Here is a 25,538-nt window from a genome sequence, read left to right on the forward strand (position 1 = left end):
ATCTAGAGAGGGAGGGATGAGAAGAAGGAAATGCGCATGCGCAAGTCTGTCCGAAGAAGAGATGCTTAAGGAGGGGAGGAGTGCGCATGCGTGTTGCCTGGGGAGCCCGTATAAATAAAAGAAACAGCGGCCGTTGGTGGCTGTTGTGGAAAGGGGCAGAATGCGAGCTGCGTTAACCTGGAGGGATAAGGCCGAGCAGTGGTAAGAGCAACCGGGCCGGGAGAAGCTGGGGGTACACCTACACCAGTGGTTCTCAACCTGTGGGTCCCCAGGTATTTGGGCCTACAACTCCCAGAAATCCCAGTCAGTTTACCAGCTGTTAGGATTTCTGGGAGCTGAAGGCCAAAACACCTGGGGACCCACAGGTTGAGAACCACTGATCTACACTGTGAGATTCAGGCACTTGGAAAACCACTTCTTTCAACTGCCATGGCTCAGTGCTATGGAGTCCTGGGAGTTGTAGTTTGGTGAGGCACTTTGTAAAACTACCCCCCATGATCCTTGGTATCAAAACTGCATTAATTTCTCAGTGTAGAAGAGGAAAGCTAACACTGGGGATTGTAGGGTTGCTGTGAGTTTGCCGGGCTGTATGGCCATGTTCCAGAAGCATTCTCTCCTGATGTTTTGCCCACATCTGTGGCAGGCATCCTCGGAGGTTGTGAGGTCATGCTGGACCACTTTAACAACTGCAATGTTAGACTACACAGAGAAGCCACTGAAATCCACAAGCATGTGGACAATTTCAACAGAAAGGAGGAAACCATGAAAATGAACAAAACCAGGCTACCAGTATTAAAACACTCTAAAATCAGGAAAGTAAAGGATGACACTCTGAAAACAGGAGAATTCCCGACAAGAAACAATCAGAGCCAGATAACACCTCTCAACAAAGGATTCCCCCAGGCAGAAATCAGCCAGGCCTTGAAGCTGCAAGGCTTTTCACTGCTAATCAGGGTGATTAATTGCAACATTCACACTTTCCTCCAACAGACAAGAGTTCTTTCTCCCACCCTGGACCTTCTACAGATATATAAACCCCACCTGCCTAGTTTCCAACAGATCTCACAACCTCTGAGAATGCCTGCCATTGATGTGAGTGAAATGTCAGGAGAGAATGCTTCTGGAACATGGCCATACAGCCCGGAAAACTCACAGCAACCCAGTGATTCCAGCCATTAAAGCCTACAGAACCTATCTTGTTCATAACTTGGGGACTGCCTGTACTTTCTGTTACCCTGAGACAAAGGAACACATAGCATTCCAGCCATAAAAGCCTATGACAACACAAGGAGATTGTAGTTTTATAAGGTTTGAGCCTTCTCTGCTAAAGATTGCTGGTGCCTCACCAAACTACATATCCCAGGATTAGATTGCATTGAGCCATGGCAGTTAAAGGGATGTCAAGCTTCAGCAATTCAACAGTTTAGATCAGGCATAAGCAAACTTTGGCCCTCCAGTGGTTTTGGACTTCAACTCCCACAATTCCTAGCCCCCACAATTCCAAAACCTCTGGAGGGCCAAAGTTTGCCCATGCCTGGTACTGATGCACCCTGCTTTTCCTGAGACGCAAACACAGTCTGCTGCAGCCTTTCCTAGGGTGCATCTACACTGCAGAATTAATGCAGTTTGGCACCACTTGAACTGCACTGGCATAGCTCACCAAAGAATTCTGGGTAGTGATTTTTTACAAGGTCTTGAGCCTTCCCTGCCCAAGAGTACTACCACATTAAAACACTCAGGATCCCGTAGCATTGAGCCAGGGCAGTTTAAGGAGTCAAACTGCATTCATTCTACAATGTAGATGCACCCTCTGCTTGCCTTTGCCTCATGGAGAATTTTTGCCATTCTTTTGCTGTTTGGCCAAATGGTTCTGTCTACAAAATAATAATTTTTATAACACACCCTATCTCCCCAGGGGGACTCAGGGTGGTTTCCAGAAAAAGCAGGCAAACATTCAGTGCCAAAGTGAGTAACAAATCAAAACAAAACAAATCAACAAATAAATAACATCAATATAAACTTAAAAGACTTAAATGACAACCAAAAAAATATGTAAAACACAAATCTCATCGTACAATAGAGATGTTGGAGAGTACGCAGTAATTGTGGTGTGCTTTAAGGATTAGATTATGCGTCTGGATGCCAAGGTTTGAATCCCCACTCAGCCATAGAAACCCAGTGGGTGACCTTGAGGAGTCACATTCTCTCAGCCTCAGAGGGAGGCAAAAACAAACCCACGGTGAACAAATCTTACCAAGAGAACCTTGTGATCAAGCAGCTTTTAGTCAGATTTGTCTTGAATGCATACAATGATAACACTGACTCTATGATGGAGAGGCATACAACACAACCATTAAACCACATTACAGTATATTATACTGAAACACAGTTATGATACAATTCTGACTTACATGGTTTCCAATAACAAGAACACACTTAACAACATTCAGAAACCAGTAGCAGCAAGGATAAAAGATGTTCATGCGTTGAAACTGTCAGCAATGTACCTTGGTATCAGACACAGGTCAAAGCAACTTGCAAAACAACTTGGGGTTTACCTGGTTTGAGATTAATTAGAGTTCCCATTTTAGTAATCTCCAGCAGAAAGAGAAACCTTATGCAGTGTGGAAGTGAAGGAGAGAGAAAGATGTGAGTTAACAAGTTCCATGTTTTCTGAATCGTGACTGATTTTGGATGAATCTCCCTTCTTTTTAAACCAAAGGGATACTGACCCTGGCATGTGCCAAGAGTGGCCACTGTTATCCCATTCCTATTGTCATTTCATGAAATGCTGCTTTGGGGATTATTATTTATTTATTTTCTACATTTATATGCCGTCCTTCTCACCCCGAAGGGGACTCAGAGCGGCTTACAAATTAAATTTACATACAATATTATATTATTAGCATAGTACAATACTGGTAATAAATTACTATATTGTACTGTAATATATATATTGTACTGTAATAAAATATATTGTAATATTATTAGTAATATTATCTATGCATTTTTGTAAACTCTTTAAAATCCTGGGACCCTTCGATGGTGGAGATGATGATGATGGTGATAATAATTATAATAATAAGTTACACACCTCTCCTCATAGATATGGATAGGGTACAACATTGATAAAACACATTGATAAAGCACAGGAGATTATATATATATATATATATATATATATATATATATATATATAAATAATCTGTGCTTTATCAAACTACCACAACCTGGTAGTTTCCACATTTTGGTTGCTGAATATGCTTGTTTGAGGAAGGCTGTTGTAAAGCAAAGGGTTGGGACCCACAGTTTAAGAAGCAGTGGCCTGGGGCCCTTCTACAAGGCCATATAACCCAGACAATCAAGGCAGAAAATCCCATAATATCTGCTCTGAACTGGGTTGTTTGAGTCCATACTGCCATATATTACAGTTCAGAGCAGAAAAGGGGGTTTTTTATTCAGCTGTGTGGAAGGGGACAAAGAGCAGGGGTTCTCAACATTTTCAGCTGTGGGGCCCTTTTTGAAGCAAAAGTTTATCGTGGAACCCAAATGTTTATATATTATATCTATATATATAAAAGAGTGATGGCATCCGGGCAGCGGACAAAACAACAAAACTACAGGCCCCCCAACCTTGAAATTTGACAACACAACCCATCATCCATGGCTCTAGGTTGATACCACAAGAAAAATAAAGTCCTAATTAGAGGGAGAGGAATAATTGTTTTTTTATCCAATTGCTGCCAGTTAGAAGGCTAAGCTCCACCCACTTGGTCTACTAGCAACCGATTCACTCCAGGGAACAGGCAGACTTAGGCTTCACTTAGGCCTCTTCCACAGATTATCTAATTAATATCGCAGAGAACACCACTCTGAAAACAAGGGAATTCCAGACAGGAAACAATCCAGGCCAGCTAACACCTCCCAACAAAAAATTCACTCAGGAAGGAAACAGCTAGGCTTTAAATATGCAAGGCCATTACATCCTAATCATTTCCCCTAATTGCAGCATTCATACTTGCCTCCAACAGACAAAAAAAATCAGAAATATTGTATGTTCACAACCTTTACAAAATAATATCCCCTGATGGCGCAGTGTGTTAAAGCACTGAGCTGCTGAACTTCTGGACCGAAAGGTCACAGGTTTGAATTGGGGGAGCGGAGAGAGCCCCCACTGTTAGCCCCAGCTTCTGCCAACCCAGAAGTTTGAAAACATGCAAATGAGAGTAGATGAATAGGTACCGCTCCAGCGGGAAGATAACGGCGCTCCATGCAGTCATCCCACATGACTTTGGAGGAGTCTACGGACAATGCCGGCTCTTCGGCTTAGAAATGGAGATGAGCACCAACCCCCAGAGTCAGACATGACTGGACTTAATGTCAGGGTAAAACCTTTACCCTAACTACCACCAATTCCTCAGTACTTTATTTCCTATACCACCATACTTCGCCACAGCAACGCGTGGCTGGGCACAGCTAGTAATATATATATAATGTTTATATATCAGGGATGGGCAACCTTTTTGATGCCTTGCAGTTTAAAATTTGACAGATAGGCTGGGCCAGTGGCAGATGGATTGAGAGTGTTTGTGTGAACTAATTGAAAAAATGAACAAATTCCTATGTACACTGTGCATATTGCATTTGTAGTACAAAAAAGGAAAGAACAAGTCAATATTTAAAATCTAGTCCAACCCCCTTCTGCCATTCAGCTTTCATAATAATAATAATAATCATAATAATAATAATAATAATAATAATAATAATAAAAATAGTAGTAGTAGTAGTAGGAGCTACCCCAGGGGCCATGCAGTCCAACCGCCTTCTGCTCCAACCCCCTTCTGCCATTCAGCTTTTGTAATAATAATAATAATAATAATAATAATAATACTTACCCCAGGGGCCATACAGTCCAACCGCCTTCTGCAATGCAGGAAAAGCACAATCAAAGCGCCCCCAAGTAGTGAGAGGGAAATGGGGTTTTGGAAGAAAGCAAGGCAAGGAAAGTATCTGGGTGGAGAGGGAGATGGAAAATAAGGCTTTTGGGAGAAAGGAGGCAGGGAAGGAGCAAGAAAGAGGAGGAAAAGCTTGGAGTGGGTGAGGGAGAAAACTGTGGAGCTCTGGAGCCCCTTAGTATGCCTCACAGAGCTCCAAGGGCTCTGCAGAGCACATTTGAGAACTGCTGGTCTAGAGGAAACATATACATGATGAAGAAAAAGATACTTTAATTTTATTTCTGGGAATGGCATTTATTCAGCAGTCACGTGGATGTAATGAATAAAAATATTGTAAATAACTGAGAATCTGGTTTGCCTTTTAACAACTTTCTTTTTTCAGTATTTATGACCTTGCGTTTAAGCCTGATGGAACCCAGCTGATAATTGCTTCAGGAAATAGACTATTGGTATGTCATATTTCTTTAAAAAATAAATATCCTGTTTTCTTAATTGGAAATTTGATACATCTAGTAATGTAATTTATCTAAGAAATTACATTCTTTAATTTCAAGTGCATTTAAAAATTGTGGAAAATTGCAGAACTGTGATTCATTTTGATTACCTAAAAATAATTCACTTATGAAAGACTTTGAACAGAGATGGCACTTATGTGCAGCTTAACTTTATTTTAGTAAACAAGTTAACTCTCAGTCCAGTGGCATTGATTTTTTTTTTCATTTGAAATCCTATTCTTCTCTTCATATTTTATATCTGCAGGTATATGACACTTCTGATGGAACATTAATCCAGCCCTTGAAAGCTCATAAGGAGACAGTATTCTGTGTAGCTTATGCTAAAGATGGTAATTTGAATCTCCTAGATTTCTCAATCTTTCTGTTATTTGATCAGGCTCATGTGGTTCATAGAAACATCAGTGTCAAAAAATAGTTCTAATCTTTTGTTCTCATAACACAATATATTATTCATAAATGTTTTTAACTTTCCTGTTTATGGGAAAATTGACTGTATCAATCTGATTTGTGAGTCAGAAAGCTGTATAAAACAAAATACTTGATAGAAGATATTACAGTTAAAAATAAAAACAAAATATGTGACCATCAATACCTCTGTTCTAGCCATCCTGGAGACCCCCAGATCTAACTGCTAAAAATTTGCTAAAATCACTTCCAAACTACTACAAAAATGTAGCAATTTGAGTTTCCTTGTCTCTCACAAAGAATGAAAAAAGTGCTGACTTTCAGCAGAAAAACCCAAGCTAAAAGTGATGAGATGTCACTTCTAGCTGGACTGAAAATGTTACTGAATCTCTGGTGCAGGGGGTTGTGCCTGTAACAAATTGCCCATATCCCTTTCACAGTTGCCCATCCTTGCTTTATTGACACTTTTACTGTTATTTTTCTAGCAAAACGGTGTCAATGCATTTAAGTTGTTTGCGTTAGCAGTACTACACAATGCGAAATACATAAAGCTTTTATGGTCTAATTCAGTAGTTCCCAGCCTTTCGTTGACCAGGGACCATTTTGACTAGGGACCACTTTGACTGGGGACCACTCTTCAACATTAGTACCCAAAGGGTTACAAATCAGCTTTTGGTCAATTTTAGATTTGGTTTGGTTATTTGGGGTGCTGATTCAGAAAACTGCATTGGATAGACCTCATCAGCTCTAGTTTCTGATACAGAACATATGCTATCCAGTAGTTGCCATCTACTCACCCTCAGAAAACCATATTTAATAATCTAGAGCTGATTTTCCCTACATGTCTCACAGACCTTATTTTATGTCTTGCGGTCCACCAGTGGACCGCTGCCTACAGATTGGGAACCACTGGTCTAATCGGTTACACACAAGTTCTGCACATGTGCATGACTTTAATTGTTTTAAACTGTTTCAACCAGTTGTAAACTATCTTTTTAAAAATGTGTGAATAGTTGAATATGCTTTTGCCTTTTAAAACCTTTGTGTTGGTTACATTTTTAAAAATTGGTTAAGTTGAATTTATTTTATGCTGTTCCATTATCTATTTATATTAGTTGGGATATAAATAGTGCAATCAAATAAATAGATCTATGGGTGAATGTGTGAAGTTTTACTGTTAAATCCTGTTTGCCATTGACATAGTTACAGCACAGTCATTACAATTGCAAACATCAAAAGTCCAATATCAGTCAGATACTGCCAAAGCTGCTTCAGTGTCCTTGCATTTTAGAACTGTGTGAGTGGGGCACACAAAAGATATTTTTGCTTTTATTTTCTGTCATTGCCTTACCCCCAGAGAAATAGTTTTGCTTTGTATTGGATGCAGAGATGTGGAGTAGGTATTGCAAGCTTTCAGCTTTTAACTCCTTGATTTATTTTACTCTCCAACTCCTCCATAACTGGCAAATATATATACAGTAGAGTCTCACTTATCCAACATAAACGGGCCGGCAGAATGTTGGATAAGCGAATATGTTGGATAATAAGGAGGGATTAAGGATAAGCCTATTAAACATCAAATTAAGTTATGATTTCACAAATTAAGGACCAAAACATCATGTTAGACAACAAATTTGGAAGAAAAAGTAGTTCAATACACAGTAATTCTATGTAGAAATTACTGGATTTATGAATTTAGCGCCAAAATATCACGATATATTGAAAGCATTGACTACAAAAATGCGTTGGATAATCCAGAACGTTGGATAAGCGAGTGTTGGATAAGTGAGACTCTACTGTATTTATTAATACAGTAATAAAATTATATAATGAAATGGTAGCAAAAACATTTCATCACTACCACATGAATCCTCAGGCTGCTTGGATTGAGTCTATGGAGAGACAAAGCAGGATATTAATAAACATAAACATAATAATAACAATAATAATAGGTTTGTGTAGCCTACTTATCGATGGATGTCCAGAATCGGCAGCATCCACCGCGGTCCTTTTAGTCCTGGGCAATGTTTCTCCATAGCACTAATGGGTTAGGTGCTCTTAGTTCCACTCCTCATCTGAGACCTCTCTGGCTTGGTTGGACCTGCTGGTAGTTGCACTACTGCCAGCACAGCTCTCAGCATCCTTGGAACAGTTAAGTCCCCCCCCCCCCACCACAACAAGGTAGCACCTATGAGGGGGTATTTTGGCATCATCTGAAAATACATCACACAGTCCTAAACACTTGGGAAGTGTTCGACTTGTGATTTTGTAATACAAAATCCAGCATGTATATCTTGTTTGCTGTGTCATACTCTGTCTTTGTGTCAGTAATAATAATAGGATTGTTAGATTGTAAAATCTATTTATCTGATTAACTTTCTGAGCAACAGAGCTTTTCTAAATTCCTGTGAATTTAAATATGTGATAAACTGGGCATTTAATTATTGGTTACATAGATATATCTATATCTAATACTATCTATTTATATATCTAATATTCTTACCATGTATTGTTGTACTATTAAAATTTATTTTTATTTTGGGGTCGGCATTAGTACATTTCTACAACTCCCCCCAAAACTGTTTCCAACTACAGCTTCTCAGTTCTCTCAGTATCACAGGGAAGCTGACTGTGGCCAGAATGATTTTGCTGCTCTGTGGCAGCGTATCTGCACTGGTATAGGTGATAATGGAAGGATGACTGAGCCTTCAGGTTCTGTGATCCTGAAGAAATGAGGTGTTGGAGAAGGCTTTTCAGACATTGTCCATCTTCCCTTAGCACTGATGCACATCGTTACTTTTCAGTGTACTTTAGATTAACAGCTGCAGTAAAAAATATTTCATAACTTTTGGTGTCTTTCACAAAATTTCCTAGGAAAGCGCTTTGCATCAGGAGGTGCAGACAAAACTGTCATCATCTGGACATCAAAATTAGAAGGAATCTTGAAATACACGTAAGGAATTCCTTCATGATTATGCATGTCTTGATTACTTGTATATACTATGTACAAGTTGAACACCTGTTCCCCAAAATTGACCCAAAAAACCCTGGGTTAACTTAGTGTTGTTATTTCCGTCCAACAAGACACTGCTTCTGGCCTTTTGTAATGTCTTGTTCAAAAAATAGTGCTGCTTCTTTGGCACTTCTTCTGTGCTTCTCCCCTAGATGGACTAAGGTCCAGCCAGAATTCATCTGGGGACAACCTAGAATAAGCACCAATTCCTCCCAGTCTCCTTGCTATGGTGGAGACTGGTTCTACCGTGGTCTTGGCTGAGAGAGTAGAAGGTGCCATTGCTTATTTTAGGGCAGGTTGTCACAAGAAGGACTCTTTGCTGCATTATTACTTGCCTCTGGCTTTTTATAGCCAGCCTGCTTGATAAAACAAGTGGGCTGGCTGCAGACAACTGAGGTGGATAAAGAATCCAACAAATCTTCTTCAGTATTACCGCTGCTGTTGGGTCACTCCCTGCTTCTGTGAGGTGTGGACATTGTCAGGTGATGCAGGAACCCGTAGTAGCTGTTCACTCCCTTTTGCCATCAGCTGGCCTTCCAACCCCATCAGATGGTTGGTCTGAAAGTGGGCTGTGCCTCGGTTGTCACTTTCTCTGGATCATCCACTGGAGAGATGTATGGTTTCTCATCTCAGGCTTCTCCTTGATGCCCAACTGCCCACCCATGGTTGTCTATATTGGATCACAGTGAGGTTGGGCAATGAAGATGATATGAAGAAAGCAGGCAAAAGACATGAAACCAGCTTCTTCTGCAGCTGTGGCAAATGGATCCTCAGAAAACTTGTCTCCTCCTCTCTATCTTCTCTGAGGAGACAAGTGGACCAACGATTCCTCTGTTGTGGGTGGTGGGACAGATTGTTGTCTTTTGCTTGCCTTCTCCAGACTCTCTCTGTCACCTGGATTCTTTCTGTCAGTTGTCTATAGCCAAGCGAGGTTGGGTAGGGGAAGAGATCTGGAGAAGGCAGGCAAAAGACACAAAGCCAGCTGTTTCCCCGGCTGCCGTGGAGGGATCCTCAGCTAACTTGCCTCTTTACCAACATTTTTGAGGAAAAGAGCAAGTTGAGGACCTCTTCCCTTTGGCTGAAGAGCCATTGGTCTTTTGCCTGCCTTGTTTGAAGCCTGCAGTAACATTTTTTGACTCTAGGAGGAGCATCTTCACTGTAGAATTAATTTATTTTGATACTATTTAAACTAGGGGTCCTCAAACTTTTAAAGCAGAGGGCCGATCCACAATCCTTCAGACTGTGGAGGGGCCGAATTATCATTGTGGAAAAAAATGAACAAATTCCTGTGCACACTACACATGTCTTATTTGTAGTGCAAAACAACAACAACAATGAAATAACAATACAATATTTAAAAATGAAAACAATTGTAACCTATCAGGATTTCAATGGGAAGTGTGGGCCTGCTTCTGGCCAATGAGATAGTCAAGTTAATTAGGATTGTTGTTGCTGTGTGCCTTCAAGTCATTTCAGACTTTGGGCGAGCCTAAGTCTAAAATTATTTATTTATTCATTTACTACATTTATTTATTACATTTATATCCCGCCCTTCTCACCCCGAAGGGGACTCAGAGCAGCTGTATGTACATACAATATATTATATTATTAGCATAGCACAATATTAGCATTATATATTACTATATTGAACTATACCACTATACTGTAATATTATATGTAATATATAACATATAATTAATATTATTATATGGTATTATTATTAGTAATATATTGTATAACATAATATCAATATTTTATGTATATACAATATATTATAGTATTAAAAAGTTATAAAAATATTATATTATAAAACTTAGGGCGGGGCCAGGTAAATGACCTTGGAGGGCCGCATCCGGCCCCCAGGCCTTAGTTTGGGGACCCCTGATTTAAACTGTCATGACTCAATGCTATAGAATTATGGGAGGTGTTGTTTTACAAGACCTTTGGCTTTCTCTACAAAAGAGTGCTGGTGCATCACCGAACTACAACTTGCGTGATTCCATAACATTGAGTCATGGCAGTTAAAATGATATCAAATGACATTAATTCTACAGTGCAGATGCACCTTAGTAGTGAGATAACTGATGGGGCCAGGGTGATGTATCCTGTTCTAACAGTTGTGCAACCTTGCTTAAAAACGTCATTTTATTAAACTGAGGACTGCTCCATTCTGTATGAAGACAGGTACTTTTGTTAGTTATTTTTTAAAAAAATTACAAATATATATCAATACTATAAATCAGTAGTAGCAGATAGAAAGAGTTAGATCAAATTTATATTTAAAATCAGTTTCTGAAAGGCCTAGAGTGAAGAGGCTTTTCCCTGGCATAGACAATGAGACTCAAGGGAAAATTGCTTAAACGACAGCATCTGTGGTGTTTAGATATGGTGTATGAATAAGAGTGCATCATTCTTACTGTGTAAAGGTTGAGCATCTTGAATCCAGAAATACAAAGTTATCCATACAGGTACTGAGATAATAACACCTTTACTTTTTGGTAGTTCAATGTATATAGATTCCATGCACAAAGCTGTTAAAACTGTTAAAATATTCTGTATGAAATTACCTTCAGTCTGTGTGTACAGGAAACAAATACATTTTGTGTTCAAACCTGGGTCCTATCTCCAAGATGTTTCATTCTGTGTGTAAATGCAAATACAGTTATTCAGAAATCCAAAAGCTTAAACATGTATGGTTCAGGTAAGGGATAGTCAACCTGTATTTGTCACAGGGCATTTCACTGATCCTGTGTTGTGCAGAAAAATGCAAGAAATACCTTAATATTTTTGTCATACTCAAATGTGTTTTCTTTTTAATATTTCACACGTTAACGTTGGTTGAAACCTATTGGTTTGGATTTGATTTCTGTTAAATCACCTGATATGGTTTGGTGGCTCAGGAAAGGTTCTCCTTTACATTATTTCTAAAGTTTTTGGTTGATTTTACTACTTTACAGATTTTCAGTGTTGTTGGTTAATTTATTTCAGGCACAATGATTCCATACAATGTGTATCCTATAATCCTGTTACACACCAACTGGCATCCTGTTCTTCCAGTGATTTTGGTATGTCTTCTTCATTTTAAACTTCGTAGAGGTTAATCTTAAAGCTTACTTAGAAAGGATGCAGCAGAGGTGTATATACCGTAAGTGTAAACTGTCCAGTGGTGAACTCTTAATATTGTGTGAGTTGAATTTTCCTCATGCCATCGAACTTTTTCCTTCTCTTTCCATCACTGCAGCTCTCTTTGCATATCCTCATTTCCTTCCAGAATAGATTTTGTATAGAACCCATAGGGGAGACAAAATGATCTGCTGGTGGTCTTGTTGGCAGGAAGGCCCAAATGGATATAACCCCAAGACAGCGGTTCATTAGACATAGTAAATTGTTTAGTTTGTTTGTTCACCTGACAATATTTTTCCTAATTGGTGACAGTTTTTCTCGAACTTAGCCAAAGTTTGTTTTTTTACTTGTGGTACTCCCTGGAACCATTTTAACGACAGATTGAACCTCAGACTTTCCATATGTAGAGCTTTAACACTGAAATGCAGTTGGTCTCTTTGATCCTTCTCCTGGCTGATGATTAGCCATGTTATGTATAGTTGTTGTGTGACACAGAAATAAACAAAGATAAGATGTCCTGTGAAGACTACATTAAGCAAAGGAAAATGTGTCCTGAGCAGATGTTTTGTTGCTTCTGACTTTCAGTTTCTTATGAATGTTTCTTACAGTTACAACAAAATTATTTTGATCTCACTACTTTGCTGTCTTGTTTTGAAGGTCTGTGGTCTCCAGAACAGAAGTCAGTCAATAAACACAAAGTTAGCAATAAAATCACCTGTTGTAGGTAAGCAGATATGTCGTTTAATTTTTTTTTCTTGAAATGAAAAAGTTTTTATGAGCTGGCTTTCCATGTAATAGATTGAACAATTCAGTTAATTTACAACACATTCAGAAATAAAATAAAACATACTGACACTGCAGTAATATGTACAGAGTGATATTGTGATAGCAAAATAATCGTTTCCATAGGTAAACTCATGAGCCATGATGAAATGTAATCAGTAGCACTTTATCAAAGCTATGTTGACAATCACAGCATAGAGATCCCCTTATGCTGCTGTTTGAATTCTCGAATCCTATGACTCTTTGCCTTTAAAACAAGTGGGGAAAACTGTGCATGGAGTGGGAGATACTTTTCTTATCTGTGCACACGCTTTGGGGGTCCCTGACAGTGATGCAATTTCACTTCTGGTAGTCATTTGGATTGATTGTTTTTCTTTTTTATATTTCTAGGGGGTTGAGTTTGGTGTAGGTGAATTCAGGGGAAATAAACCACTGAATTTCCAGGCAATTTCCAAACATTTTGGTCAGTTTGAGGGCCAATAATTACTCCAAAAAATCCCATTTTCAAAAAAAAGCCATTTTGAAGGGCAGGGTCTAGGGACTTCTGGAGGCCTCTATGGATCATAAACATGATACGTAGTTGTCCCAAGGGCTACTGGGATGCATAGGCTGCACTTTGCCAATCAGTGCATTGGAGCATGAAGCATATTGGAAGGTTTTCTTGGTGAAATTATAACTTCAGATAAATAGTTGTCACTTTATAAGTGAAGTAAAGCCATATAAGAGACAAACATTTTCTCTGGAGCTTTTGATATTCCAGTTCCCCAATACAGAATTTAATTTCTGCAGGGATCTTGACCCTCTCCAGTGTTCAAGTGATGAATATTTTTTCACCCTGCTCTTTTTTTTCTTTCAGTTGGACAAATGATGGACAGTACCTTGCTTTAGGAATGTTTAATGGTGTTGTCAGCATAAGAAATAAAAATGGTGAAGAGAAAGTGAAAATTGAAAGACCAGGTGGATCTTTATCTCCAGTGTGGTCTATTTCTTGGAATCCATCAAGGTAAACTTTTTATCTCTTCTTTGAAATAAATATTTGCAATTCCAGTCATTGACAGGCTTTCATATTTTAATGTCTACAGTGACTCTTTCTGCATATTGCACTGCAGGTTTTTGAGACTTATATAGTGTTTGGTTTCTGTCCTTTTTACTGATTTAGACCTTATTTATGGAAGCAAATATCTATATCTTTACTCTAGATCGGGCATGATCAAACTTCAGCCCTCCAGATGTTTGGGAGTTGAAGTCCCAAACACCTGGAGAGCCAAAGTTTGCCCATGCCTGTTCTAGATTTATAGCATTTAGGGAAAAAAGGATCAGCATTTTCTGCTCTTAATTTCTATGTCATATATTTGTTTATGTGTGGAAGGTTCTTGTTGATATTACTACAAAACTTGACTAGGATTGTTAAAGATAAAGAGTATTCTCTTCCTGGGACGTTTATCTAATTATTTGAGGTGGAAGAGAAAAGCAGAAGAAAAGACCTTCCCTATTTATAATAAAGCATATAATTTTAATTATAATCTTGCAATTTTACTGCTAGGCATTGAAAAAATGAAGCACATATGAAACTGTCACTGTTCGTGATTATTAACCCTTGCATGTGTTCAGTGTGTTTGACATATTTAAATTTAATTTTTTGGTCTCGGTTTTGTAATAACCACATTTGTAGACAGTTTTTAAGGTATCAAATAGCATTACAAGCAAGTCTGCTCTCTATGCCAGAATATTGCAGTTAATTACTTAAGTTTATAAATGTATTCAAATAAATAACAACACAGAAAAAATGACTTGTGTGAAAGGCTGTTGTAGATTCTGCCTTTGTAGATGTTCTGGAAAGCAAAGCTGTCACCGAATACAGAAGATGGAGTATTCCAGAGGGAATAGATGATGTTAGCTGTTATATTCTAAACTGAAGTCATGAGCTCCTGGAGGATCAGGTTTAAAAATTGTGCCAGAATCCAGCGTTTCCTACATCCAATGATAGTCCACTTATGATTACTGAAAATCGAATAGGCTGTCCTGAAATAAAATAACTGGCCACTGATCATAACAACCACCTATACATATAGGGACAACGATGGATTGAGGAACACTCTCAAACTGATAAACTGACCCAGTCTTCTAACTTACCAGAATGCTAACCTGAGAGACTGTAATGAACAATACTTCTCAATCACTGGTGAAAACATATTTTAGTGCCTCAAATGTTTCTGGGTATATTTAACCTGCTGATTCCAAAAATGACACTAGCTTTGCCTATCAGCTCTTAATTTTTGAGATACAAAAAATATGCCATATTCCAGTCTTCATCTGCTCACCCATAGAAAAGCATGATAAACACATGTAAGAAACTAGAGCTGATGTGGTCCATCCAATGCAATTTTCTGAATCAGCATCCCAATTAAAACCAGGAACAGACCTAAACCAAGACACCAACAATTTTTTTTGTTAAGCTTTGTTATCTATGACCTAGTACTATCTCTGTCCTATTTGGATTGAGCTTCACTTTGTTGGCCTTATTCTACTTCATTCTTTCATCCTGTCATTGGTTTAGTACTTTCACAGCCTTGTGGCAGTAATTGAAAAGGGAAGCTAGAACTATTTGTTTTTAGCATTTTGACCCAAACTAATAAAGCAACTTCACATTGCTATTAGAAAACAGGGCTAAACAATGGTCTTGCAACATTTGTTTCAGATAGAGAGGACCAAGACCCCTGTATTTCCAGATTACACAAGGGTTAAATGTACAAGAAAAGTATCATTGTTGGTAATAGTGAATGCCACAGAAAGTTCTCAACCTGTGGGTTCCCAGATGTTTTGACCTTCAACTCCCAGAAATCCTAACAGCTGGTAAACTGGTTGGGATTTCTGGGAGTTGTAGGCCAAAACACCTGGGGACTCACAGGTTGAGAACCACTGTTCTAACAGAACCAGGAGGGGAGTCTTCCCTCTGTCTAGTTTCTAGTATAGGTTATTTACTCAGGCAGTCAAGATTGTTTTAGTCCCAAATCAGGGCCTGTAGCCAGGTCAGATGTGATGGTGCAAGTTCTCTCTATTGTAACAATAGAGTAAGTACGTACAGCCAATGAACCAGTATGGTGTAGTGCTTTGACTGGAGGCCAGAGTCTGAATGTCTGCTTGGCCATGGACATCCATAGTGTGATTTTGGGCAAGTCAGGCTCTCTCAGCTTCAGAGGAAGGCAAAGACATGCTCCTTCTGAAGAGCCACACAGTAACAATAACATTTGACCAGTGGTGTGTCTTGGCAGTGAATATTCTGAAATCTTTGCTGTGATTGCCCAATGTTGACCAAGTTGGTGAAAATATCTGTACATTTAATTACACAATGTTTTGAAATGATTTGTGACATCTGAAAAAAACCCCCAGATCATAGCAGATAAGGCTGTGTGCTGGTTTTCCTTCTGTTTTAACAGATGTAGAATTGGCCAATTTTACAGTTCACTGTTTGAGGCGCCTGGCTACTTATGACACATGCTGTCTCTCATTTTATTTATTGTTTTAAAAATGTAAACCAATTTTATATTCCAAACACATATCAATAATTATATAAAATTATAGGTTGCACAAATGTTCCCATGGCTCTGTTATTTGTATTTACTGTTGCCAACACTGTGCACTAGTTTCTGCATTTCATTTTAATAACCAATGCATAAACATTAAACAACCCACCATATTGAAGGAACTTAGAAAACTGTGTTTTTCATTTTTTTTTGACAAGAACAAGTTTGAAACTCCATGAATGAAAGAAAAAAATAGTTTTTGCAGTTAAACTGTATCCAAGTCTTGAGAAATCATTGGAGAAATAAATCACAGAATAATTGACCAGTTTATTTTTTTCAAATGGTCTCATTAGAGAGAGTAACACTAACAGATGGAGAAACAAATGTAAAATGTATTTAATTTAAAATAAATGGAAACAACTGAACTTGTATAAGATCCGATCTTTCTCCAAGTTTAGCCCAGTGCCTAAAAGCCAATTTGGTGATCTTCAAATGCTTCTGAACAATTCTGTCGCCTCGCTGGATTTCTATGTAAAAGGAGTCTCATAGTTTATAATTCAGTTGCCAGAAGTGCCCCCACATTTGCCTAGCTGCTTTAACCGAAAGTAGTCTTGCAAGATACTCTTAGATAATTTTAGGGAGAATTATAGCATTTAGAGTAGGCATAAAGATCGAGAACCATTTAACACAGTTGTTGTGTGCCTTCGTATTGTTTCTGAATTATGGCAACCCTAAAGCCAATCTATCACAGACTTTCTTGACAAAACTTTTCAGAGTGGATTTGCCTATTCCTTCCCTGAAACTGAGTGTATGACTTGCCTAGGGTCAGCCAATAGATTTCAATGGCTGTGCAAGGATTCACAGCCTGGTCTCCAGAATAATACTCCAACACACACTGGTTCTTTATTCCTGACAGTATATGGCAGAAAATGCTCATTTTCATTGTGCGTACTTGTAGCAAGGAGTTTCAGCCAATCCCGGATCTTTGGTACATGTAATCACATCAGGATAATATCTTAACAGTTGAATAGATACTTAGGTAAGCTGTTTGTAAGTATATGTGAAATAAAATTTTCACAAGTTTTTTAACATGACAGTGTTTGGACAGGGCATGACAATTTTGACTGACGATTTCCTGACATTTTCTCCAAATTGTATTCAGCTGTACCTCATAGAGAGCCATGTCATTCCCATCTAATGACTTACTATTCCTATTAATAAATTTGGGGATGATCCTTTGTAAATCTTTCTGAAAATACCTCTTTAATGCCAGAAAAGCTGATCTTCGTTTAATTTATTTCAAAATGTGAGTTTTATAGCAATGGTCATATGAATGAACAATTGGTGTTTACAGCCGATGGGAGAATCTCTGGACTGCTAGAGAGAGTGAAGAAGAGGAGGAGGCAGGTCACACCTGTTTAGAGAATATACCCGTTCTGAAGTCCATCACATGCAGTAGTCAGGGTAGTGAGGCAGAGGAAGAAGAGCATGAGGAAGATGAGAGTCCTAGGAATACCAGCTCGTGAGTCAAGGATGTAAAACATAGAATTTCTATAAAGTTGTAGATTTAAATCCTAACCTGCTGTTATTTTATTATCAGAATGTATTTTTATTGTATAGTATATGAGCAGTGTTGTGTGTTCCCTAGAGGTTCTTCAAGAATAATCTCAAATGGATTGTCCACATTCACCTTTCCAACATGTTTCTCCATTTTACTACTCTAATATGTCCAATATATGTCTCGGCCTAACACAGATTAATATTTTCCTTAATTAATTTGCTTGATACAGTAAATTCTCAGAGCTTGAAGGAAGCTGGTTTGGGGCATGTTTGGGAAAAATAGCCATACTGTTGTCATGCTGATTGACTCAAGGAATCTCTGTCTAACTTGAAGAAGCTCCCTGGAGTAGCAGAGAGCAGTAAAATGGGACATTGTGCACAGAGCTCTTCGTTTTGTCTTTCTGCCAGTCAGACACTGACATTTTGACTTGAACAGAAATTGGCCCATATTTCATAAAATTTAATTAAATGTAAAGTTGTGACTGAAAACTAGAGAAATGTTTACTTAAAATGTGAGTAGCAGAGTTTGCAAAAATAACTCTGAAGGAAAATAAGATACACTTCTGGAACTGGCAGGATAAGAGATATATTTTAGTTATAAATGTGTATATCTTGCCATTTGCTGAGTTATGTGCAGCTGTATGAAGGAAAAATATATATTTGGTAAGAAATGCACTTGTATGAGACTGAAGGTGATGGATGTGATTCTTGTAATGGAAGATGGAGATGAGTAATAGAGATTCCAATACTTAGCTGATAGAAGACAGGGATAAGTCCTTGTGGCAGGTGAAAAATGCTGCAAGAAAGGAGGATGCATTTATGAAGGAATGAGGATCAGAGCATGTGTTGAAACTTAGAAGTTAAACAAATTTGAGCATCTACATTTTAAATATGAATGAAGGGATGTTGCTTTACGTTTGGCTATATTACCATATATACCTGTATATAGGTTGAGGGTAAGTTTGGTGGCTGAAATTATAGATTTGCTATGATCTGTGCATGTTGAGGGTAAACATTATGAACATGTAATAAACCTTTTCCTCCTCTCTTAAAAATGAATAAAGAGAACATATTTAGGAAGAACATAATAATAATAATAATAATAATAATAATAACTGGGTGCCGTGCCAAAAGATCTCAACCGGCATTTGGAAACAATAGACTTTGACAAAATCACGATCTGCCAACTGCAAAAGGCCACCCTACTGGGATCTGCACGCATCATCCGAAAATACATCACACAGTCCTAGACAAGTGTTCGACTTGTGATTTTGTGAAACGAAATCCAGCATATCTATCTTGTTTGCTGTGTCATAATAAAATAATAATAAACATTTTATTTGTTTCTCACCTCTTCTTGGCTTGAGGCAAGGCACAGCACAGTCAAGACACATAACCATAAAATAGTACAATAAAGTGCATACATTAAAACACATTTCTATAAAATACATGTATTAAAATACAAGGTACAAAGATTAAAATGCAATAGTAATATAATACATTTTTAATCCATGGTTTAAAATTGACAGGGTAGGCATGCCGGAAGAGATGGGTCTTAAGTTGTGTCTTGAATTCCGATAGCTCATTTAGCTACTGGATCTCTTCTGGCAAGTCATTCCACAGTCTTTGGGGTGGCAGAGGAAGAGGTCCTCTGAGTGACAGTGCTTGGTTGGAATAAACATCTTCCAGAGGACCTAAGTATCCTAAGGGGCGAATTATACAGGAGAAGGTGATCCTGTAGCTAACCTGGACCCAAAACATGTAAGACTTTAAAAATTAAAACCAACACTTTGTACTTTGTCTGGAAACTAATTGGCAACTGGTGGAATGACTGTAGTATAGGTGTGATATGCTCACTCCTAGATCTTCCTGTAACTAGTCTGGCAGCCATGGTTTGAACTAATTGGCGTTTCAGACCTTTGTACAGATTTTTCCCAATATAAAGCACATTGCAGAAGTTCAGTCTTGAGGTTACTAGCACATGCACTGCCATCTTTAGGTCCTCTAAATCTAGGAAGAGGAGCAGGTGGTGTATCAGCCAAAGTTGGTAGTAAGTATGCCTCACTGTTGCATCTACCTGGGCTGACATTGGAGGGATGGATCCAGGAGCACTCTCAAGCTGCAAACACAGTCTTTCTTGGAGAGTGTAACCCCATCTAAGACTGGTTGACATATCTCCATCCCCAGGATAGGAACTTTAATGACAAGCACCTCTTAATTTGGATTCAGTTTCAGTTTATTTTCCTTATCCAGCCCATTACCTCCTCTAGGCGTTCATTCAGAGGAGACATACTATATAAATAGAGTCTCACTTATTCAACACTCGCTTATCCAACGTTCTGGATTAACCAACACATTTTCGTAGTCAATGCTTTCAATATATCGTGATATTTTGGTGCTAAATTTGTAAATACAGTAATTACTACATAGCATTATTGCTTATTGAATGACCTTTTCTGTCAAATTTGTTGTATAACATGATGTTTTGGTGCTTAATTTGTAAAATCATAGCCTAATTTGATGTTTAATAGGCTTTTCCTTAATGCCTCCTTATTATCCAACATATTCGCTTATCCAGCGTTCTGCCAGCCCGTTTATGTTAGATAAGTGAGACTCTACTGTACCACCATCTGGAACCTGCCTGAGAGATATGACTGGAACCACTGCAGCTCAGTGCCTCCAATTCCCAGTTCCCCCAGGCTTTCCAGAAGGAACCTACAGCCAATATATTTGAACATTTTTGAGACATCTAGAAGCTCCAATAGGGATACTCTCCCCCTGTCAGTGTTAAGACTAAGATCATCCATTAAGATGACCATAGCAGTCTCTGTCAGAGTATTAGCAGCGTAGCAGTAGTTGGATGGAATCAGTGGAACGCAGAACGAAGAGACATCAGAGACGATGGTAAAACTATATACAAAGTTTTACTGACTTCAGCAATAATCAAGACAAACAGACTTGCAGACAATAGACACAGGACTCTCACTCTAGGCAGACAGAACTCTGAACTGAACTGATGCAATCAGTAAAGCACACACACTTGTGTCTGGACACTCCCCAGTTTCAGCCACACATCAAGGTCATCATAGCTTCTTAGCAATTAACTCTTTCTAGACTGTAGCACACTCTGGATGATGCAATCAGTATGCAATACTGACAAGACACAAATTTCATTTAAACACTACCAATACACAAATCCCACATTAACAGTCTCAACTCCTTATCCTGCTCTGAAGTTGGTTTGAAATGGGTCAGGGAAGTCTGTGTCTTCCAAGACTACCTGGAGTTGGAGGGCAAGTGCTTTCTCAATCACCTTGGCCCCAAAAATAAGGTTGGAGATTGTTCTGTAATTATTAAGATTCAGAGTATCCATGGAGGACTTTTTAAGCAGCAGTCTAAGTACTACTTCTTTTAAACAGATTGGAAAGTTCCATTCTCTGAGGGATGCATTGATAATTGGTTGTATTTGGATCAAATTGTATCTCCTTCCTGGATGACCAGCCAAGAGGGGCAGGGATCAAGAAAGCAGTTTGTTCTCCTTACTTGCCCCAGCAGCTTGTCCACATTAACAGTACTCACCAATTGAAACTGATCCAGTGTAATCCCACTTCTATTTACTAGATACCTCATTGTTGACTTTTCTAATGACAGCCTCTAAGTCAGCTCTTATCCAAAATGTGTATCTGTGAAATGATCATTAAAAGCATCATAGTGAGCTACTGAAGGTTCTTGCAGCAGGTTCAGAGAGGAGAATAGCTGAGTTAAACCACCTTGAACAGCTCAGCTGGATGTGAATCCACAGACCCAATATGTGCAAAGAAAGCTTTGTTTGCTGGACATATTGCCACCATATAGGAGCGAAGATGTCCTCTATATTGTGTCTTGTCGCATAGAAGTCACGTTTTCCACTATCTACACTTCCCATTTCATTTCCCTGAAAGTCTCTGTATACTAAGGAGCCTGGGTAGTAAATAGGCTGGAGAAGACTTTTGGGAGTAATTATATCAACAGCCCTGCCCAGATTTTGATTCCACTTATTGATCAGGGATTCAATAGGAGACAGTCTGCTTATTTGAGGGATCACATTGCTGATCTTAAAATGTCTCCATTTGTACAAATACAGGTAGAGAAAGGAATAAGCATGGGGGAAAAGAATGAGAATGCAGGGAAAGAATGAGAATGATAAGAAGAGTGGGGGGAGATTACCAAAGAAAGCAACCTACCTCTATTAGGGACCCATTGCAAAGGCAATAAAAAGAGGGAGAAGGGAGGGCTGCCTTTTTTCTGGTATGGGCAAGGAAAGGGTACCTCTTCTCACTGCCTTTGTGCTGGTCCCATTTGCAGTACTGGCATGTATAAGTCTATCCAGGTTTTCTGTGGCGATTGATTTTTGTCAAATCCCACATCCATTTATATATTGTAAATTCTCCTTGAATAGATAAACTTAGATGCATTTCCTAACCATTGGTGACTGCTAAATCCAACTTCATCTACAAATTCAAATTATAAATTCTCACAGTACATAAAATGATAAACTAAAAATCTAACACACTATGGAGATCTGGTACATGCTTTGAATGCAAAGCTTTGAACTTTGTGTCCCTGGTGTCTCCAGGCTAGGATGGGCACTCCTCCAAAACACCAGAATATTGCTTCCAGTATTGGCTTAGATGGCATGACTGTGTAAGACAGCTCCCTATGTTCTACTAGGTCAAGCCTTTAAGATTTCTTTAAAAACAGAACTACCTCACAATGGGGGAAAGATCTGCTTTTTAGAAAAGGTGAAAATTTGATGCAGCCTCTTGACACTTACTGTTGTTTGACATATGTTACCATGGTAGAAATACTAGAGGCTATCTGGTGTTTGTAGTTGAGGAGAGCTGTTTACTACACAACATAATTGGGCTTTCTTTTGTACTTGGCAGAGATGAACACAATGACATCTTAGCTGTGGCAGATTGGGGACAAAGGCTTTCCTTTTATCAGCTGAGTGGCAAGCAAGTAAGTTATATGTTAATACAGCATATTTGAAAATACACTTAGTTATTTCTTTCTTTGGAGTTGGTTGTTGAAAGTTCCTCTTACCCTGTAGTTGAGTCTACTGGACCCAAGCTGTGTAGGGCTTTAAAGGTCATAACCAGCATTTTGAATTCTGCCCAGAAATACACTGGAGCCAGAGAATCTCCTTCAATGGGGGGATCTCTATAACCAGTCCCAGTCAGTTTGACTGCAGCATTTTTTCACATTCTAGAGTTTCCTGATAGTTCCCAAAGGCAGCCCATATAGAGTGTGTTATAGTAGTCCAAATGACTTACTGTAATTAAGATACATGTCATTTCAGCCAGATCTGACTTCTCAAGTAATGGGTGCAGGTCCGGGAGTAGGTCCAAGCTGCAAACTTGACATTTCCGGGCGGGGGGGGGGGGGGGAAGTAAACCTCCTCAGCTGCTTCATGTAGATTTCAAACAACAGTGATGAACCCAGGAATTCCATAGGCCAGTGGCCAGATTGTTAAACAGGCATCTCCCAGCATTATGTAATATCCTTCTGAGAAGCACAGGGATCACTCCCTAGTCCCTAGTCCCATCACAGAGAAAGAATCCAAAAGGATACCATGGCCAATGGTATCAAAAGCCACTGAAAGGTTCAGCAGAACCAACAGGGGCACATTCCTCTTACCTAGGTTTGTTCACAGGTTATCCACAAAGACTAACAAAGCTTCTTCAGTCTCATAGCCAAGTTTGAAGCCAGATTGAAATATATCTAGGTGATCCAGTTTATCCAAGAATCCTGGAGCTGAGAGGCTTTCATGCACTCTGGAACAGTGGTTCTCAACCTGTGGGTCCCCAGATGTTTTGGCCTTCAACTCTCAGAAATCCTAACAGCTGGTAAACTGGCTGGGATTTCTGGGAATTATAGGCCAAAACACCTGGGGGCTTACAGGTTGAGAACCACTGCTCTAGAATCTTTCCCAAGAAAAGAATATTGGTGACTGCCCAATAACTGTACAATATGGTGAGATTCAGAGGGAATTTTTCTAGAACCCCGGTGGGCCTAGATTCACTCCATGAGAGAAAGCATGCAGTTACAGTTGGTCCACTAGCTTGACTATTTCTCTATTTCAAAATCAGCCTGGACTTTGAAAGGATCATAGGCAACAGTAAGTTCCCTGAGAGTTGTCAGGAATCACATCTGAAACCACAAACCTCCTGGGGTAAACAATATTGTTTCCTTCCTTGCAGAGGCTCCAAATCCTAGTGAGACTAAACCTGACCAGGTAGTGATCTGTCTATGATAACAGAATTATTGAAATTTCCTTCACCTCCAGATCACCATCATCCAGCCCAACACAGTAAATATAGTGGTCCCGGATATTACTTGGAACAAGGTCATGGTCATCATAGAAGGCTTATGGGCCTCAGCTACTCCTGACAGAGTGGACTCTGCATGAATGTTGACATCTCCCAACACAACAAGTTGGGGACACACACTGTACCTCTGCTGAGAAATTCAGCCAGCTCCAGGAGGGAGACTGTTGAGCAGCAGGGTGGGCAGTGCTTCAAGACAATGTCTAGTCTGTGCTAGCCACCCACTTTTAAATACACACAAATCCAGCCAACTGTGGGAATAATCTGACAAGGGAGATGTAATCCCAGTAAACCATCACAACTCTGCTCCCCCGTCAGGCATTTCCTGTTGCTTCACAGAGAACCCAGGCAGACAAAGCAGGGAGGTCTCCAGATTAAAAGCCAGGATGACGTGCTCATTTAGGATCAAAGTCCTGGATTAAGAATGTTTTCTGATTAATTGATTTGGTATTCAGCATTAGCATTTTCAGTTCAGGGACCCTGTTGCTGAGATTATGCAGACTATTTAAAGTTTGGTGGCAAAATACCTTGTGGTTCTTCCCTCTCCCGTGATGGTAACACTGTCTCCCCACTCTGTATCTCCCTTTATCCACAGTTGTTGAATTGAGTGCTTCCCCGCCCATGCTGGTTGCTATACAAGTCACAACCAAAATTTGTATCAAATTTAGAAGTTGCTAAGGAGGAAGCATTGTCCTCTTGATCTTTAGCCAATTCAAGCTGAGCAATTTCTCAAGTTTAGCTTTAGAGTATCTCCATAGATGTGTTGAATTGCGCAACAATATCTGAGTTGCTGTGAGTTTTCTGGACTGTTTGGCTATGTTCCAGAAGCATTCTCTCCTGACATTTCACCCACATCTATGGCTGGCGTCCTCAGGTTGTGAGGTTAAACCTCACAATATCTGAGCATGCTTGCCATAGATGTGAGTGAAACGTCAGGAGAGAATGCTTCAGGAATATGGCCATACAGTCCAGAAAACTCACAGCAACCCAGTGATCCTAGCCATGAAAGCCTTCAGCAGCATACCAACAATATCATTTGCCTCAAAGTCAAAGACTGATGGGCTTCCTCCACTGGCAAAAGGAACAGATAGACCCAAACACTGACCAGAATCTCTACCTTAAAAGTGTGCATTGTGAAAAGAAAAAGTTGTTCTAGGAAAGGCTTGCACAACCTTTGGCCTTCCAGGTGTTTTGGACTTTAGCTCCCAGAACTCCTGAACATTGGACAAACTGGCTAGGGAGTTGGATTTCCAAATACACAGAGGGTCACATGTTGTGCAGGCCTCCTCTAG

The 25,538-nt window shown here is 39.2% G+C and overlaps 1 protein-coding gene across 3 annotated transcripts in view; it reads left to right on the forward strand.

Annotated features, from left to right (window-relative positions):
• The first annotated feature begins 44 nt into the window (after positions 1-44).
• ift122 (intraflagellar transport 122) overlaps positions 45-25,538 on the forward strand; it is a 106,715-nt gene continuing 81,221 nt past the window's right edge. The window contains exons 1-10 of one of the 3 annotated variants that reach the window (XM_062969768.1): positions 61-201; positions 2,592-2,649; positions 5,338-5,404; positions 5,715-5,799; positions 8,750-8,828; positions 11,877-11,953; positions 12,669-12,735; positions 13,651-13,797; positions 17,673-17,840; positions 22,804-22,879. In XM_062969768.1, the coding sequence (XP_062825838.1) occupies positions 2,618-2,649; positions 5,338-5,404; positions 5,715-5,799; positions 8,750-8,828; positions 11,877-11,953; positions 12,669-12,735; positions 13,651-13,797; positions 17,673-17,840; positions 22,804-22,879 (798 nt within the window). In that variant the 5' untranslated portion in view covers positions 61-201; positions 2,592-2,617. Of the gene's footprint in view, positions 202-2,591; positions 2,650-5,337; positions 5,405-5,714; positions 5,800-8,749; positions 8,829-11,876; positions 11,954-12,668; positions 12,736-13,650; positions 13,798-17,672; positions 17,841-22,803; positions 22,880-25,538 lie in introns of all 3 variants that reach the window. The other 2 variants (XM_008116992.3, XM_008116989.3) reach the window with 2 other exon arrangements.

This window comes from Anolis carolinensis, chromosome 2, assembly GCF_035594765.1.
Source record: "Anolis carolinensis isolate JA03-04 chromosome 2, rAnoCar3.1.pri, whole genome shotgun sequence".
In the NCBI taxonomy this organism is placed as follows: Eukaryota; Metazoa; Chordata; class Lepidosauria; order Squamata; family Dactyloidae; genus Anolis; species Anolis carolinensis.